At 44.1% G+C, this 19,845-nt stretch overlaps 1 protein-coding gene across 1 annotated transcript in view; it reads right to left on the bottom strand.

Moving 5' to 3' along the window:
* The window catches only part of LMAN1L (lectin, mannose binding 1 like), a 111,268-nt gene that overhangs the window by 19,071 nt on the left and 72,352 nt on the right, over positions 1-19,845 (bottom strand). Inside the window, exons 8-13 of the mRNA XM_068273606.1 lie at positions 19,771-19,826; positions 13,406-13,523; positions 10,068-10,255; positions 7,638-7,705; positions 2,944-3,094; positions 2,198-2,307 (exon numbers count right to left, since the gene is read on the bottom strand). Coding sequence (XP_068129707.1) covers positions 2,198-2,307; positions 2,944-3,094; positions 7,638-7,705; positions 10,068-10,255; positions 13,406-13,523; positions 19,771-19,826 — 691 coding nt within the window. The remainder of the gene's footprint in view (positions 1-2,197; positions 2,308-2,943; positions 3,095-7,637; positions 7,706-10,067; positions 10,256-13,405; positions 13,524-19,770; positions 19,827-19,845) is intronic.

The following is a 19,845-nucleotide window of genomic DNA, read 5'->3' as shown; positions in this document are numbered from 1 at the left end:
GCGCAATTGTAAAAAATGGCCTGGTCACTAGAGGGGTATAAACCTCTGGTCCTAAAGACAAGATTATTGGCAAACACTGTAGTATGAATATAGTCTTTGAGAGTACCATCATTTTAATAATTGCTACTCTTCCTATCACATTGTAATATGTGAACACAGAAGGTTTTGCAAACCAGGCATTGGTTGAAAATGCTGATGTTCTTTATTCAAAGATTCCACATGACAGTTGCAATAAAACCACAAGGTTCAACTAACGCGTGTCAGGCTTACAATCTGCCCTTAATCATAGTTAAAAGTGAACCTGAAAGGGGAGGGCTTTATGTAGGTGGGAGAAGAACAAACTACACCCTATACCTCAACCAGCCATCGCCTTAAAGGAGACATTACAAATACACACAATGCATAAATACATAAGAGGATATTGTAATTAATGACAATAGTCAAATAGATTAAAAAGTAATGTAAAAAGTCACCGCTGGAAGGAACATTAATGCTTCAAGTTACACATAACATACTGTTCAGAAAAGGGGAGAGAAAATAGGGGGCCTAAGTCCCATGAAAGCGGAGAGCTTTCCTGATCCTGCACCCACTGGTTTGATTTATAGGGGTGAGCGTTTTGAACTTTTTCATTCACATTGTAATATGGTTTATTCCATAATTGAAGCTTTTGGGGGGAAATTGTTATGTAAATTAGCAAAGTTGAAAGGATAGAGCCTTTCTAAGTCCAGACACAGATTGACACCTAGATATTTGTTGTGGTAAATTCTAACATAAAGTTACAATTAGTCTTCAGATATTCCTTGGGGTGCCCACTGCAACCAATATCTAAAATCTGTGATTTAATAGTGTTAACTTTAAAATCTGATTCTTTGCTGAAAGCCGATAATATCTCATCTCTATTTTTAGAATAGATGTCACTGGGTTTGTAACAGTGAAAAGTAGGTAATCGGCATAGGCTATTAACTTACGAAATCCTTCCCTAAGATAAAGAAAACAGATGACAGTGGGAAACCTTTTTGCATCTCTATTTGCATCTCAATGACAATTCCTAGCTAATAGACATACTCATACAAAATGATTTCACTAACTTACAGCGCTGCGTAATATGTTGGTGCTTTATAAATACAATAAATAAATAAATACCACCACAGCTGCTCCCCTCCGTGAATCCCTCCACTGGCTTCCTATCCAGTCCAGAATCAGATTCAAGATACTGTGTCTGACCTACAAATCTGTCCACAAAAGCAGTCCAACCTACATTTCTGATCTTACTCAGAGATACACACCTAGCCGCTCACTCCGCTCTTCCAATGAACTTCGCCTGACCGTCCCCCGCATCACCCAGTCCCATGCACGCCTCCAGGACTTCTCAAGAGCTGCTCCAACACTAGAACTCCCTACCTCCACCCATTAGGGCAGCCCCCTCCTTCAACATCTTCAAGAAGGCCCTAAAAACTCACCTTTTAACTCTGGCCTACTACCCCTCACAAGTGCTCTAAACCCACAGCTGAACTCTGGTCCCCTACCTTCCGTGTCCTTACCTCTCTCTCTAGATTGTAAGCCTTTGGGCAGGGTCCTCCTCCTTTTGTGTCCTACCTGAACATGCACCTCCATTACTGTGAACCCATGCTATGCATCTGAGTGAACCTAACTTGCCTAATCTCCATGCTCCCATCCAAAGACTGACTAAGCATTACCTTGTACTCATACTGTGCTGCATGATCTGGTCTTTCTTGTATTCCTGTATTGTCATTTTGCTGTATGGCACCCCTAAATATTGTCTGTAACCTAAACTAATGTCCAGCACTGTGTAATATGTTGGCGCTTTATAAATACAATAAATAAATAAATAAATAACTTGGACTGCTGTCCTAGAAGGAATTTCTAAATTTGTGATCACATGTAAATACATCCTGTTCTAATAAGGGAATACTGTACTTTGCAACACATTTACATGAAAACCTTGTATACTAAGCAGTAGCTCACATGTAACATTAGATCTTGGTACTTGAGGCTAGATGCATAAGTTTCAAGCAATATATTACTGCAAGTGCTTTATATAATTGAGTGTAACAGATATGCTAGACTGTTTATCTGGTAGGCAGCATAGTAAGACATTAAATGCTTGTTTTTGTGTGTATGTTTATGAGCATCCATTGTTTCTCTACTGCTATGAGAATGGACGGAAAGCACTCACCTGAATACCATGTATGCTACTGTGCACACACTTTGCAAAAGCAGGAATGTCACAAAAATCCCACTGGACAGGCAAGAGGCTGTGACCGGAGGACATGACATAACACGTTCCTAGAGAAAAGTAATACACAGAGGGCAAATGTAAAAATATTTGATGCTTGACTGACTACAATAATACACAAAAGTGTCCTGGGTGTTACCAGAACATAAGTATCACTAGGATGCCTTTCCTTCTCACCAACCTAGCCTAAACTTAATCTTCCACACTTTCTGTACCTAGCCCTATCTGAACCCCTTTACTGCTGCCATTATCAATAACTGCCCAAAGAATAATTGGAAATTACACTTTATATACTTGCTGTGGTGTATTCTAGCATGCCAAGTTTGACAACTATAGATTTACGTGCATAAACTGAATCTGCTCTATTAAAATTAGTAGGATGTGTGCGACTACTATTAATGCTATAATAAATAACAATTCTGCATAAAATGTATATTTACATGAAACTAACGCATCAGAACACGCTGCAGGAATGGACCAATGTGAGAACATCGATGAAATAAAATATTGGCATATATTGCTAAATTAAGGTTCATACACTGCATGGGACTCCTTAAAGATGCGCTTCTGAGTTGCAATGTCTGACAGGACTCCAGTCCTCTAGTTTTTGGCAAATTTAATTTCCCCACAAACATATCTTAAAATTAAAGTTTTCTGATTTTAATTTCAGCATGACATTAACTCACCGAACTTTTGACAAGGTTCTGAAGGCTTCTCTTTATCTTGCTGAAGTCCTCCTTAACTTCACTCACAGAGCTTGTATTAGTGGAAGGCTTTGAAGCTCCTTTGGATGAAGATAGATCTTTGGCCTTCTCAGCAATGGTCTGAACATTATATCTGTGAAGGGCCACTCAATGAAATGATTACAATGAACCTCTGAGTTACAATATTGACTCAGCCTTCTCTCAGATGTCTGAAGGTATTTGTATGAAGGTGTTTCATCTTCAAAGAAAACTAGCTGTTGTACATAAAGGGGTTGAACAGCTCTCCAATCTCCTACATCATACGTCTAGAGTTTTTACCATGTGCCAACCATCTCTGGTATGTGGAGTGTTTTCTAGAGACCACCACCTGCAGAATGTTCCTCAGAACTCTACATGCATGTCTTTATTTGTTACTGTTGCCTTAGTCTGGAAGCTGAAGGGATAGGCACTGAATCTTCAGCATGAAGATTTATTATTTGGGGAGCACCATCAAACCATTCTACATACAATGACTAGCCCACTAAGCACACCTGAGAAATCTAACCTTTAACCAGTGGTGGCGCTACACTGGGGCTTGCCCAGGCTTCAGCCCCAGCTGGCAACTTGTTAGCCCCTCTTAAAGCCCCCCCGCTGGCCGTGGCCACCGCAAGTCTGTACTTGCGTATTTTCAGAAGAGAAGGAGGATTGGAGGGGGGCTGGCCTGCTGGCTGTCAGATGACAAAAAATGACCGAGGCGCCAGCCGCGCTAATAAGGGATGCGGGAGCCTGCTTTATTCCTCCCTCCCTTCCTCTGAATGCTTCCACCTGCTGTGAATGTCCCCCCCCCCCCCCCGTAGGCAGTGTGTGCGGAGCAGAGCGGAGCGGTAGGTCCTCTTACCACAATCCATGCTCACCGGCAACTAGTCTCTTGCTTCCTGTTTACCATGACGTCACAGGAAGCAGGAGACTAGTTGCCGGTGAGCATGGATTGCGGTAAGAGGACCTACCGCTCCGCTCTCCTCCGCACACACTGCCTACGGGGGGGGGGGGGGACGACATTCACAGCAGGTGGGGGCATTCAGAGGAAGGGAGGAGGGAGGGAGGAATAAAGCAGGCTCCCGCATCCCTTATTAGCGCGGCTAGCGCCTCGATCATTTTCTTCCTGTCTTCTCTCCCCAGGGCAATCTCCTCACACACAGGCACCTTCCTCCCCACCCACGGGCATTCTCCCCCCTCCACTGACGACCCCCCTACCCACTGGCACACTCTTCCCCACCCACTGGCACCCTCCTCCTACCCACTGAGACTATCCTCCTACCCACTGGCACCTTTCTCCCCCACCCAGTGTCACCCTCCTTTCCACCCACAGGTACCCTCCTCCCCACCCAGTGTCACCCTCCTCCTTCCCACTGACACCCTCCTCCTACCCACTGGCACCTTTCTCCTCCACCTAGTGTCACCCTCCTTTCCACCCACAGGTACCCTCCTCCTACCCACTGGCACCCTCCTCCTACCCACTGGCACCCTCCTCCTACCCACTGGCACCCTCCTCCCCACCCAGTGTCACCCTCCTTTCCACCCACAGGTACCCTCCTCCCCACCCAGTGTCACCCTCCTTTCCACCCACAGGTACCCTCCTCCCCACCCAGTGTCACCCTTCTATCCACTAACACCCTCCTCCTACCCACTGTCACCTTCCTCCCCCACCCACTGGCACCCCCCTTTCCACCCAGTGTCACCCTCTCCAACCCACTGACACCCTCCTCCGCAAACTCATTCCTCCCATTGTCACCCTCCTGCAAAAGCAGAGGTGTGGCTTAAGGCCGCACAGGAGGCGTGGATTAAGTGTCCCTCTTTCCCACCTTCAAATGTTAGGAGGTATGGTAGAGCGGCCTGCACGGGAACGTTCCTAGCGGTTACATTTGTGTGTCACGTGACGATGAAGACGTCCGTCACGTTACACGCACACAGTGTGCAATGCGCTTGCCTCGCCTCAGTCGCCTGCCTGACCCGCCCGCCCAGCTTTAGAGAGGCTTGCTGCCGCTTTTCGTATGACGGCCAGCAGTTAAACAGCAGCAGTCAGCACCGGGGGACTTTGCAGCCGCCAGCCACACCAGACCAGACTGCGTCACTCACTACTAGTGAGTGACTCACTCACGGACAGCATGCGGCACACTATGTCCGAGGACGAGGAGGAGGACAGCCAGCCATTGACAGACGCACAGCAGCAGCAGGAGGAGGACTCAAGGTGGGTGGGCAGCCAAGCCAGCCAACTTTAATGATGTTTTTTACATGTGATGTTGGCACCAGCCAGGCTTGAGCTGCCATGGGGCCCCCAGCCCACCACCACCAGCCAGGCCTGAGCTGACCTGGGGCCCCCAGCCCACCACCACCAGACAGGCCTGAGCAGCCCTGGGGGGCCCCCAGCCTACCACCACCAGCCAGGCCTGAGCCCTTCCACCCAGCCCACCACCACTAGCCAGGCCTGAGCTGCCCTGGGGCCCCCAGCCCACCACCACCAGCCAGGCCTGAGCTGCCCTGGGGCCCCCAGCCCACCACCACCAGCCAGGCCTGAGCTGCCCTGGGGCCCCCAGCCCACCACCACTAGCCAGGCCTGAGCTTCCCTGGGACCCCAGCCCACCAGCCACACAGGCATGAGGCCTCCAGCCCACCACCAGTCAGGCTTGAGGTGCCCTGGGGCCCCCAGCCCACCACCACCAGCCTGACTACATATACTGGGGACAGCTATACGCCTGGCTACATATACTGGGGACATCTATACACCTGGCTACCTATGCTGGGGACACTGTCTGTCTGTCATTATGTGCATTTACTGGTGAAAAGTTGTCTCTTATGTGCATTTACTGGGGAAATGCTGTCTGTCATTATGTGCATGAACTGGTGAAAAGTTGTCCCTTATGTGCATTTACTGCGGAAACGCAGTCTGTCATTATGTGCATTAACTGGTGAAAAGCTGTCCCTTATGTGCATTTACTGCGGAAACGCAGTCTGTCATTATGTGAATTAACTGGTGAAAAGCTGTCTCTTATGTGCATTTACTGGGGAAATGCTGTCTGTCATTATGTGCATGAACTGGTGAAAAGTTGTCCCTTATGTGCATTTACTGCGGAAACGCAGTCTGTCATTATGTGCATTAACTGGTGAAAAGCTGTCCCTTATGTGCATTTACTGCGGAAACGCAGTCTGTCATTATGTGAATTAACTGGTGAAAAGCTGTCTCTTATGTGCATTTAATGGGGAAACTGTCTGTCATTACATGCATTAACTGGTGAAAAGCTGTCTCTTATGTGCATTTAATGGGGAAACTGTCTGTCATTACATGCATTAACTGGTGAAAAGCAGGCTCTTATGTGCATTTAATGGGGAAACTGTCTGTCATTACATGCATTAACTGGTGAAAAGCAGGCTCTTACGTGCATTTAATGGGGAAACTGTCTGTCATTACATTCATTTACTGGTGAAAAGCAGGCTCTTATGTGCATTTAATGGGGAAACTGTCTGTCATTACGTGCATTAACTGGTGAAAAGCAGGCTCTTATGTGCATTTACCGCGGAAACGCAGTCTGTCATTACGTGCATTAACTAGTGAAAAGCTGTCCCTTTATGTGCATTTACTGCAGAAACGCAGTCTGTCATTATATCCAGGAGACATGGCAGCCTGTCTCTTGCCCCCCCCCCCCCCCCCCCACAACAAATGAAACCTCCTGGCCTTTACTCCCTAGTAGCTCTGTAATTAAACTGACTGCAACTATCCATGTGTAAGCTCATTCTTTCTATTGAAGACCTCACTCCATTAACATAGTTATTTTATGAAGGTGAGACCTGCAAAGTGATGAGTTCAAAGTACAGGTTAAGATAAATTAGGGGGAGTTGATGGATAACATTAGTATACTTTATTACAGATACACTGTTCACAGTGTAAGAAAATTGTCTATTAACAGCATGTGCCCTTAAGAAACTGAAGAAGTGTGTAATTTTAGAATTACCATTCTCCCCAAGGTAAGAGTAATGTTTGCAGCTCTTCCTGCCAGCTCTAACATGCAGATTTGCTAATAAGTTAATTTACAGACCCATGCAATATAATATGAATATTGTGTCTCTGCATTTCTCTCCCACTCAATCCCTCGCTAGAAACAAACAGATGACTTCATCAATCATTTGAGCTGATATAATGAAACACATGGCAAGCCATGCCATGTCTCTAAGTAGACAATAATAGACTGTACAGAGATCATAATGAGTATCTATTATTTCTGGTTCTATCTTACATTTTTTAACTTCTCACTTTGCAGTGTCTTGATTTCTTTTATTTCTCCCTACTACTATATTTCAGTAAAGTTCCTCTTTAAAATATTCTGGGCGTCGAAATTAAAGTAAAGTTTAAATAGGTAGAAAACTGAGTTCTGGTCCATTATTGTTATCATCTGTTCTCCTAGCAGAATGGATTAGAAAATGTCACAACCAGCCCCCATTCACAAACAGTATGACTGATTGAGGATATGTCTATGGTGCAGTCATCATACAGCAGCAAGTGTGCCACATGGTAAGTGGGAAGAGATGCTTGAATGTTTGCTGTTAGGTCCTGTGATTTATAGTCATTATTCTGCCTGTGGGATTAAGTGGTAGTTAAATGAACATGGCGAGATGGGTGAGACAGAGAACATCATCATACTCACTTGAGGTCCTTTGTCATGGCAAGCAGATCTGGAATCCCATTCATCACTGTGTCCAGGCTACTGTGCACCTGTGGAAGATTATGGGAATGATAAATCACATTACAGAAAATTGGTATGGAAAAAAACTCCCAATTTTACTATAACAGAAAATGACTATAATTATGTGCAATACTTATTTTCCATCCACGCTATGCAGGTAATGTAAATGGCATCCATAATATAGCTTTTTAGCAGTGAGTATCTCACAGGTGTTTTTTTGTACATGGGGTTTCTAAAAAAGTAAAGTACATACTATCCTGTGCACCTGCTCATCACATACATCCCATGCTGAGGGAATTAGCTGACTTGACAGCATGGTGACTGAGCAGAAAGCACTTTTACCTTGCTATGGATGTCAAACATCCCTGAGTGTTTGTGTGTGTTCCCTCTAGGCCAGGGGTGTCAAACTCAAATACAAAGTGGGCTGAAATTGAACGCTGGGACCAAATTGTGGGCCAACGTCAATATCTAGTGGCCGCCTCCTTCCCTTATAAAGTTCACTTGTGTCTAATGCCCCCCACCCCCACCCCCACAGCTTTGTGGTGTCTAGTGGCTCTCTTTCCTCCCTTATAGAGTTCCCTGGGGTTTCGTGGTCCATCCTCCCTCTATACAGTTCCTTGGTGTCTAGTACCCTCTTCCTTCTATACAGTTTCCTGGTGTCTAGTACTTCCCCCCTCTCTCCCCATGTGGCTTCCCTGGTGATCTAGGGCTTCACCTCAATATAGCTTCACTGGTGGTCTAGAGTGGGCTGAGCATAATAAAAAGTGGGGAAACCACTTGCGGGCCAAATTTGATGGCTCAGCAGGCCAGAGTTTCATATAGATGCTCTAGGAACTATAATATTCTCCCATTTTCCAAATACATAGGTTGATTGGGTGACTTAACTGAATTGGTAATAGTGTTTATAGGATTGTGTTGAGGTATTGGATTGTAATCTTCTTTAGAGATTGGAATATCAGTTGCTCTATGTAATTTGTAAGATGCTGCACAATATGTTGATGCTATGTAAATATGAGACCTCAGTAAATATATTTCCCATATATGTGTTCAGACAGCTTTTTGAAGCAGCTAATGAAGTTAACTCAGCAAAAAGAACCAAGGAGTAAAACTATTGGAGTCTGAAAATAATTGCATTGTTTTGCTCTAACAAAGGATTGCATGCAGGAAGTAGGTGCTTTTGAATTGCACTGTGATGCCTCCCATTCACTGCTTTATTGTGGTCATCTTGTTTATGGCCCATAGGTGCCTATGGCAACCTAGATAAGTTCACGACACATAATTATTAAATAGGCCCACATTATGCGTTTCTAATAAGCATGCATAATACTGTACTATTGTGCAAAAAGCTGGATTTCAACCATTCCTTTGCCGATTTCCGTAAGGCATCACTGTGCGCATAGCTACATTTTTAATATGTTTCTATAACAGTATATTTCAGATGCTGGGTGAATCATACTATAATAATGGACTATTCTATAGGTATGGAGAGCTGCAACATTGAGTAAACATTGTATAAGTGTTAAAAAATGAAAACAGGAAACAGCAAAAAAAAAAAAAAATCACTAAGCTTTTAATCCTTGAAATGATAAGCGGTTTAAGACAACAGCCGTCTAAGTAAATGAATGAATGAAGTAAGCAGGAGGGAGGGGGCTTTGTAAGCTGGGAATAGTAGCACAGAGTATCCCTCTATTGTAACTGGGCTATTGTTGTTTATTGTCAACTGTGTGTGTGTGTGGTTTCTACCTAGGTTCATTATTTCTCGGAAATGAAATGATTCATAGAAAACTTTAAAGCACCACTATCATGAAAATGGTAACATGCAAAATACATGTGTATGTATATGTATTAGATTTACATTTGTTAGTAGTAGAATTCAATGTAATTTATTTTTTCCTATTTCACTTTCACTTACAAAGTATCAATATGACAGTTCTGACAGGTTTTGGACTAGCCCATCTCCTCATGAGAGATTCTCAGGGTTTTCTTTGTTTTCAAAAATACTTCATGAATGGCAGTTGCTCATTCCAACTGCAAGCAAGTAGGAAGGCTGGCTGGCACCTTTGTATAGATCCTTTTCAGGGAGAGGTTTTGTAAAGTATTACTGAGAATCCCCCAAGAGGAGATTGACTAGTCTGAAACTTGTCAGATCTGTCAAACTTTTGCCGCTTACTGTAAGCGTGATATCAACATAGAAGAAAAATAATTCATAGTGCATTTACTCTAAGAAAGAATTACTTCCTATACACATGTATTTTTACATTTTACAATTTTCCGCAATAGTTGTCCTTTAATGTCTAGTTTAATTTAAAAAAAAAAAAAGCACAGCAGAAGGTCATGAAGACTTCAAGCCTCTCCCATCATCCAGCTGTGAAAATGGTAGATACTACTCACATGTTGCTGGCTGACAGTCGTTGTTTCGTTGGCTTGGGAATTTTTCAAAATCTCCCTGTGTCTAAACTGTTCTTCAATTGTCATATTGAGCCTGGTCTTCAGTATTCTCAGCTCTTCCAGCAGCCGGGTCTGCCCAAACAGGACCATCTCCAACTCCCGCTGACTGTCTGACTCAAACGCATCCTCATCTAATCACAAGCAGAGGAACACAGTCTAAACCGGCCATAATAAAACTACTGGGATTTCAATTTTTCTGATAAACGCTTTTTATTAACTTCATCATTTTAAGACAAACAAAAAATGCAAAAGTGAGCCTCCGCATTTCCACGGTGGACCTGTATAATCATAACCCATTGGTGGTAGTCATGTACATGTATAGGGGATATTCTGTTGGTTATTTATAGACATAAATCTTGTTTCTGAAGGGTCAACTCTTCTGGTGATATCTCCACTGCTCAATCCATTTAATATTATAGATAAGAATTCACATTGTCAACTACTGCAATTTGTTGCTATTGAAATACATCTAGAATGAGATGTTATTAACAGATTGGATGCCAAATTAAAATAAATAAATAAATGCAGAATTGAACAACAACATGTTGCAACAAATACATCCCATTGATACAACAAAGACACATACATTGACACAATCATAATTATTATTATAATGCTCCCAACAGCAAAAAATTGCTCCACCTATATGTCCTTCCAATTCACCCTCCAATTTCAAAAGTAAACAAAATGCTCAATTCACCTAATGAGGAAGTCCAGCACTGCATATCTGGCACAGAATCCAATCCATGCAGAAGTTCAAGTGAACATGGTCAGGATTACATTGACAGCTGAAAGGTTGTAACTAAAAGGGATAAGCACCTGCCACTGAGGGGGGGGGGGGGGATAGAGCAGTGAGGGGAGGGCCCCCCAACTGCTAATATTAACTCCCTCCAATACAGGGGTCCATCCTCCAGATCAGATCAGGCATTTTGTGGCTACACCTGTTATGGAGTGTGAATATCATGATGGCCACACTTGTTTTATGACCCTTGCAAGATAGGCCCCCCCCCCCAGGCTGCGTGGGTCATAAGGGTTGGCAAGGGAAAGGGTAAGACCACTGGAGGCCCCTGTAGTTGCACCCCTGAACGGCTGTGTAATTGGGCCATCTGCTGTTTCAGTGAGTGCATGTCCACTCGCTCCTTTCCTTTTTTTTTGGGGGGGGGGGGTGTCTTATAATACCCAGCACCCGGTGTCAGATGCCCTAGGTACGGCACTAATTAGCTACTCTCTATTCAGAAATCATCAGAGTAGCAGCAACTGATTTACCACCTTGTACCCAGTAAATCGGATCTCAGCAAAAATCCAATCTTTGTACAGAAAAACAGACGCTTACCACAGTTCATGAACAATACACTGTCCCACAGTCTATTAAATTAGATATAGTTAATGATATGCCCATAATCCCAGAGTGCATGTAAATGTAATGCTTGAAATTGGGACAATCAATGTCAGCAGGAAGTGAATTTGATTGCTCCAGTTCCAAGCTGCATACACTTTGCATTACATTTGCATGCAAGATATAATTAGCATCTCATTTGTCATTCCTATGCAGAACCTTTACAAGCATAAAGGTAGCCATAGATCTAGCATCCGATTCGATTATTATTAACCATTTCAGCCCGCGGGGATTTTTCACCTTATGCATCGGAGCAATTTTCACCTCCCATTAATTCGCTAATAACTTTATCACTACTTATCACAATTTATTGATCTATATCTTGTTCTTTCCGCCACTAATTAGGCTTTCTGTGGGTGGTAAATTTTGCTAAGAGCCACTTTACCGTAAATGCATTTTAACAGGATTAATAAGAAAAAAATTGAAAAAATTCATTATTTCTCAGTTTTCGGCCTTTATAGCTTTAAAATAATCCACGCTACCATAATTAAAACCTATGTATTTTATTTGCTCGTATGTCTCGGTTATTATACCATTTAAATTTTGTCCCTATCACAATGTATGGCGACAATATTTTATTTGGAAATAAAGGTGCATTGTTTCCGTTTTGCGTTCATCGCTATTTACAAGCTTATAATTTAAAAAATGTTTGTAGTATACCCCCTTCAAATGCATATTTAAAAAGTTCAGACCCTTTGGTAACTATTTATGTCTTTTTTTTTTTTTTTAATTGTAATTTTTTTTTTTTTCCATTAAAATTTTTATTTGGGGAATATTTTGGTGTGGGGCATAAACAGTTAATTTTTAATGTTGTTCTCTGTGTAAATTGTAATGTTTAAATTTTTTGGCCACAAGATGGCCACCTTCATTTTTGTTTTCAATCCTTGTACTTCCTGCTAAGCGGAAGTACAAGGGCGATGCGGAACTCTCTCCGGGCAGAAGAACTGAAGCCTCACAGGTGAGCGCTTCGGTTTTTCTGCGGGGGAAAGGGATCGGTGATCGGGAACCATGTTCCCTTTCACTGATCCCAGGGCTACCGGGCGGCACAGCGGGGATGCGATCGCGGGCGGGAGCGCGCCCAAGCGCGGGAGCGCTGCAGAGCTGCCGCCCGGACGTGAGCTTCACGTCTGGGCGGCGGAAATGGTTAATGAATCAGATGAAAATCGATGGCACCAAGTGTATGCCCGATCAACAATGCAACCAATTTTGGGCCTAGCTTGTTGATCGGCGGTACTGGCAAGCAATATCGGGACAAGCGACGAACATAATGAAACCTTCATCGCTGTTCCCCTAATATATAAATGCATGCATGTGTGCATTTATACAATGGGCAAATGGAAGAGTGGCAAGTTCGGAAGATGGACGGCACTGTGACACAGGACAGGCAATGTATAAATGCACACATGCATGCACATTTATACATTACATTAGGTGAACAGCAGCGAGGTGGCGGATGCGGCTGGCTCAGCTGATTCCCGAGAGATTTCACGCTGAAATTGATTCGGAATCATCCTGCGGTTTATGGGCAGCCAACAGAACTCTCCCTAATCAGATTTAAATACAGAGAGATTTGTCTGTTGGTCGAATCTACCCATCACTGCCTGATGTAAGGCTTAGGGGGAAGTCTAGGCCAAAATATTTTAAATATTTTCAGCATTCTGTTTTGGAAGCATATCACATTGGAATATGATACAAGAATATATATATATATATATATATATATATATATATATATATATATATATATATATATATATATATATATATATATATACATACATATATTTAAATCCAGACAAATGATTAGACAGCCAAAAGGGAGACATATTCTCTGAGAGTTTTTGATGACATATGCTGGTTTTACAGAAGAGGAAACAGGATGAACCTGGTACAGGCTGACTCTTCTGGAAGTCCTCCATATTCTTTTCTAGCTCTTTTTGAAATTCTTCATACTCCTTCTCATACCTTTCCCTCTCATCAGCTGGGATCTGGGTCCCTGGGGACTTAGGTAAAAAAAAAAAGAATGACACATAGATAATAGTACAGTCATACTTCATGATGAATACAAATATAGCAGTTTTTAGCAAAACATGAATTTGGCGAAACATGTTTCTATTACTATACACACAAAAATACTGCTGTATCAGGTCCATTTTAAAACTGCATAATTTTGCACAAAGTTGCTTTAAAATTTGAATTAACTTTGCATCTAACTGATCATCCCTACCCTAGACAATGATAGGAATATTTGACTATGATTACGGCAGGGACATTAAACTACAAGCTCCTGTGAGGCACAGATAGTGAGAGCAGTAAGCAGAGTATGAGAGGGTATCCTAAAGTTTTAATTATCACCTGTAAGTTATCATGGTATATTGATGACATTTTGTCAGTGTCATCATTGGTCCCGAAGTGCATGACGCTGAGAAAAGTTCCTGCATAGCGCACAGCAAATTCATGATGAGATGATTGCAGTTTATGGAAACAACACTATTGTGAGGTGGAAAAGGAATCTCCAAAGTGGTCATATGTCCCTCACAGACTAGCCAGGAACTGGAAAGACCATCATTGATGGACGATGCAGCCACAGTAAAGTAGGTGGATGGTTTAATCCTAGAAGACAGCGAACAGCCATCTAAATGATCATGAATGAAACTGACCCCAGTTATGGTAGTGTGTGGGAAATTATTCATGATGAAGTGCATATGTCTACTGCACATGATGGGTCACATGTTTGCAAACCCCTTTTCAGAAACAAACATGCCGTGACCTTTCAAGACAAATGTTGATGCAGTTGGAACAGGATGAAGAGCGGTTGCTGATATGACTACACAGACAATGTCATTCTTGAAATGGAAGAGTGGCTTAAAGAGGCACTCCAGTGAAAATAATTTAATAAAAAAGGTGCTTCATTTTTACAATAATTATGTATTAATGATTTAGTCAGTGTTTGCCCATTGTATAATCTTTTAAATCCCTGATTTACATTCTGATATTTATCGCATGGTGACATTTGTACTATTGGCAGGTGATGTAGCTGCTGCTTGCTGTTTTGGCAGTTGGAAACAGCTGTAAACAGTTATTTCCCACAATGCAACAAGGTTCACAGACAAGAAACTACTAGGAGTACTATGGTCCTCAGTTTCTTGGGGGAGGGGTTTCACCACAATATCAGCCATACAGAGCCCCCTGATGATCCGTTTGTGAAAGGGAATAGATTTCTCATGTAAAAGGGGGTATCAGCTACTGATTGGGATGAAGTTAAATTCTTGGTCACAGTTTCTCTTTAAGGTGTGATCTGCAGGCTTCTACAATTACGGTATTCGGTGTGTTGAGAAATGCTGGGGGAAAATGTGTAAATCTAGATGGTGACCACTTAGGGAAGAGATATTAACTACAAATCAAACTTTGTCCATTTTTTTTAAAGAAAATAATTAAAACCATGACACCCCCTCGTATTTGGCTAATGTGTGGACATCAACTCCCCGCCAGGAGTGACATGCAGTGCAGAGCCATGGGGCTTTGCGCTGCATGGAAACGAGCCCTAAGGCACATGGCACATGCGATACAGCCTGCTCACGTGGCAGGCTGTATCTCACTACTCATGTGGTGATCTGTACCGCACTGCTGTATTGCACTGCCCATGTAGTGGACTGTACGGCACAGCTTGCGGTGACGTATTCTACTGTATTGCACTGCTCCTGGGACGGACTATACTGCGCTGGCCATGGGGAAAGCCTGTATTGCACTGGCCCTGTGACGACTGCACTGCTCATGTGAAAGGAATGTTCTGCACTGCACATGCGATGGCCTGTCTGGCACTGCTCTTGTGATGGAATGTTCTACACTGGTCACGTGATGGACAACCCTGCACCGCTCATGTGACAAACCGGTTTTTGCACTGCTTTGTGATGGACTGTTTTTGCGATAGACTGTTTGCACTGCCTGAGTGAATGAACTGTATTGCATTGCTCACTGTGATGGACTATATTGCACTACCCGGTTGACTTCTGCACAGGTTCTACATTGCAGTGTAGAACCTAATGATAGACAGTTTCCTGCTCTGACATCACTGCTTTATGCCCTCGGTGATGGTGAGCCAGAAATTACATCCATGCCTCCAGCACCACCTTTTCCCTCTCGTACCTCCTTCACCAGGTCGCAGCTCCTCAAATGGGAAAAAAACGCAGACCCACTCCCAGATGGCAGACTCCTATATGACTCTGTCTGGAGCCATGTGCAGGTAATCACTGGCCCTGCGCAAAGGCACAGTAAGGGCCAGCGGAGAAGAGGATGTCGAGCTGGTGCCAGAGTGAGGCTAAGGAGGAAAGGGCTGCGGTCAGCCATCCCCGCAGTCCTCCTAGCAAACGTCCGCTCCCTCCCAAACAAGCTGGACGAACTGCAGCTCCTCAGCAACAAGAGAGAACTTGACAACAACACTCCAGTTTTCTGCTTCACAGAAACGTGGCTCAACAACGACATCCCTGATAGCGCCCTTCAACTTCCAGGCTTCAGCCTCATCCGAGCAGACAGCGACAGCATCCTCTCTGGGAAAAGGAAGGGTGGTGGCATCTGCTTTTACATCAACTCCACCTGGTGCTCAAATACCTCCATACTTGCCAAAATATGCTCCCCGGAACTTGAGCTTCTTCTTGTAAACTGCAGGCCACAATACTCGCCCAGGGAGTTCACCTCTTACGTCCTTGTTGGCGTGTATATTCCCCTAGATGCCGAGGTCAAATCTGCCCTGCGCGTTCTCAGCGACACTGTCACGCAATGGGAGTCGTCCCTCCCAGACTCTCTGTTCATTATAATAGGGGACTTCAACAGGGCCAACCTTCACCAAGAGCTGCCACGCTTCCATCAGCATGTCACCTGCCCCACTAGAAACGCTAACACTCTCGACCACTGCTACACGGTCCTGAAAGATGCGTACAAGGCCATTCCTTGGGCAGCACTAGGCTCATCTGATCACTGCCTCATCCACCTGATACCCACCTACAAGAGGCGCCTGGAAACTGCAAAACCAGTCCTGAAGTCCACCAAAGTTTGGTCAAGTGAGGCTAAGCTACAACTTCAAGCCTGCTTCGACTGTACAGACTGGGAGGCCCTGGAAGCACCAAACCTGGACGAGTGGGCAGATAACGTATCTTCATACATCAGCTTCTGTGAAGACCAATGTGTACCAACAAAAACCTTTAAGCTTTATCCAAACGACAAACCGTGGTTCACCAAAAAACTACGTCATCTGCGGAGATGCAAAGAAGCTGCGTACAAGGCGGGTATCCAGGAAGAACATAGAAAGGCAAAAAACAACCTGAATAGGGAACTGAAGACTGCCAAAAAGAACTACGCAGAAAAACTAAAGCAGAGTCTCTCCTCAAATGACTCACGAGCCGTATGGAAGGGGCTTAAGGTCGTCACCAACTATAAGCCCCCCCCCTCAACATGCAACTCCCAGTACTGAGCTCGTCGAGAACCTCAGCGATTTTTACTACAGATTTGAAAACCAAGCAGGGCCCCCACAGCCGCTTGTTCTAGGTCAAAATCCACACTCTCTGAGGGTGAACGAGAGCGACATTCTGCGACACCTGTCAAGACTAAATGCTAGGAAAGCCTCAGGCCCAGACAGAGTGTCACCAGCATGCCTAAAAACCTGTGCACAACAGCTAGCTCCTACTCTCTCCTCCATCTTTACCAGATCCCTTCAGGAAGGCAAAGTCCCTGCATGCTTCAAGAGGTCAACCATCATCCCTGTCCCCAAAAAGCAGGGAGTCACAGACCTTAACAACTTCAGACCCGTGGCTCTCACATCCGTCATTATGAAAGCTTTTGAAAGCATGGTCATGCCCCTCCTAAAAGTCCCCATTGAGCCTCTGATGGACCCGCACCAGTTTGCATACAGAGCGAACAGGTCCACCGACGACGCTATTAACATCTGCCTGGAGTCAGTTTATGAGCACCTGGACAGACCGAACTCATATGCCAGGATCCTTCTCCTTGACTTTAGTTCAGCGTTTAACACCATCAGCCCCCAAATACTTCAGGAGAACCTGGCTGCACTGGAAGTCCACCCCACCTTGCGCCTGTGGATCACCGACTTCCTCACAAACAGATCCCAGGTAGTCAAGCTCGGCGCTATCCTCTCTCAACCAAGGACCATACACAGGGGCTCCACAAGGCTGCGTCCTGTCACCGATCCTGTTCTCCCTGTATACAGACAATTGCAGATCCACTGAAAGCTCTGTCAAAGTCATCAAATTCGCCGATGACACCACCATTGTTGGCCTTATTACCGATAATGACGAGCAGGCGTACCGGCATCAGGTTGAAAGTATTTGCAACTGGTGTAAAGAGAATGGACTGGTCCTTAACACCACAAAAACCGTTGAGATGATCATCGACTTTAGAAAGCGGAGCCCCACTCCACCCCAAATCCACATCGACAACACAGAAGTCGCAAGAGTTCCTTGTGCTCGTCTCCTGGGCACAACCATCTCCAGCGACCTGAAGTGGAAGACCAACACCACCTCTACCCAGAGGAAAGCCCAGCAGCGACTTTTCTGCCTTCGCCAACTGAGGAAGTTTGGTATGGACCAGAAACTTCTGACGAGCTTCTACTCCGCCACAATTGAATCTGTTCTCTGTTCTTCCATCCTGGTCTGGTACACAAGCTTTTCTGCCAGCGACAGACAGAAACTACAAAGAGTCATCAGTTCAGCAGAGAGAATTATTGGAAAACCACTTTCCCCTCTGGACCTCCTCTACAACACCAGACTGCGCTCCAGAGCTTCGCGGATCGCAAGTGATCCGTCACACCCGGGCTCTCGCTTTTTCAGGCGGCTCCGTTCAGGCCAGAGGTATCGGTCCATCTACACAAGGACCACAAGACACAAGAATAGCTTCTTCCCTTCTGCGGTTAAATCACTGAACTCTCTTGACCAACTCCCATCTCTCACTACCATCACCTCCTCCCCCTCTCCATAAACTGATCTCCCACTACTAGCCAGAATTGTCAGTTTTAACTATGTCTGCACTGCCAAAATCCCGCATCTCCTTGTGGAATTGTTTTTTTTTTTTTTCATATGTAATTACTGTATTGCTTTTGCCAAATGTATGCTACCATGTTTCTCCTTGTATCTCTACTGCGTGTCCTTTCCTGTTTTAAGCCCTGTTTTTGTGCCAAAACCAATTCCGAGCACGACCCAGTCATGCTTGGCGAAAATAAAATGATTCTGATTCTAAGCAGAGAGGAAAGGGATGTTAAGAGTTGGTGATAACCAATACATTACAGATATCTGCTCCTCCAGCTTGATGCTTTAGGGCTTTATGATTAGTGTCAGGTCCGGATTTACCTCACAGGAGCCTAGATGGACAGAGGTCCTGGTACCTTAGACTTTGTCTTCCATGAATCTACAAACCCCCACCCAAAACCAGAGAAGATGGCCTGCACAGATAATTGCGAGGCTATGCTGCAGATTTGCATCTGTTTTTTTATTTTCTTGATGTTGCACTCTATGTATTGACACTAGTAGCACCTTGCACTTTGATATTTGCCACTGATGAAGCCCCTCTTTTAAAGGGGTGAAACATGTTGGGTTGTGGTGGGGTGATGTGTGTAGTATGTAGTTGTTGTTATATCAGTCTGGGGAAAAGGGGTAGACCATAATACTGATTAGAGCCAAATAAAGGCTATGCATGTTTTTCAGGGATTCCCAATCCCCTCCCCAGAAAAGTATTGAGATATCTGCAGAGACAGGCATTTTAATCAAATCTATTAAAAGTTAGGTTTTAATATGTATATGATTTTTAGATAGGTAAAATTGTGTTTGTTAGACGTAAGCCATACAGGGGACATCATCATTAGGGATTGTTCAAAGCACAAAAAGAGGTAATAATTACTGGCATAGCACCAACAAAGAGCTAATACAGAAGTTGAATGAGGACCCCTACCAGGCCTATCTGGACCAGGGGCCCCAGTGGCCAAATGTTAGTGTCTGCTTATGTGAGTAGTATACCAAATTGTGTCATCTGGTGGTACAAAGAGAAATTACTGGACCAGATATGGCTGCTTCTTAAACTACTACTATTGAAATGTGTCTTTGTTCTGGTAGTCTGGGAGAGAAAGAAATTATATTCTGGCCCCATTCTGTCCCACTTTACACCTCTGCACCTTCTCCTTATTTTCTTCTTTTGGTTATACAATCTACAATCACAAGTCTGCTGTGAATTCCAAAGTACAGTATTTACCTCGTCCCATATTGTGCTTAGACTATAAGTCCTGAATGACAGGATATCATGGTCATCTATAAAAAAAAAGGAGAA

The sequence above is a fragment of the Hyperolius riggenbachi genome, chromosome 3 (genome assembly GCF_040937935.1).
Source record: "Hyperolius riggenbachi isolate aHypRig1 chromosome 3, aHypRig1.pri, whole genome shotgun sequence".
Classification (NCBI taxonomy): Eukaryota; Metazoa; Chordata; class Amphibia; order Anura; family Hyperoliidae; genus Hyperolius; species Hyperolius riggenbachi.
The sequence above is the reverse complement of the archived record's forward strand: the minus strand, read 5'-3'. Positions and strand labels throughout refer to the sequence as shown.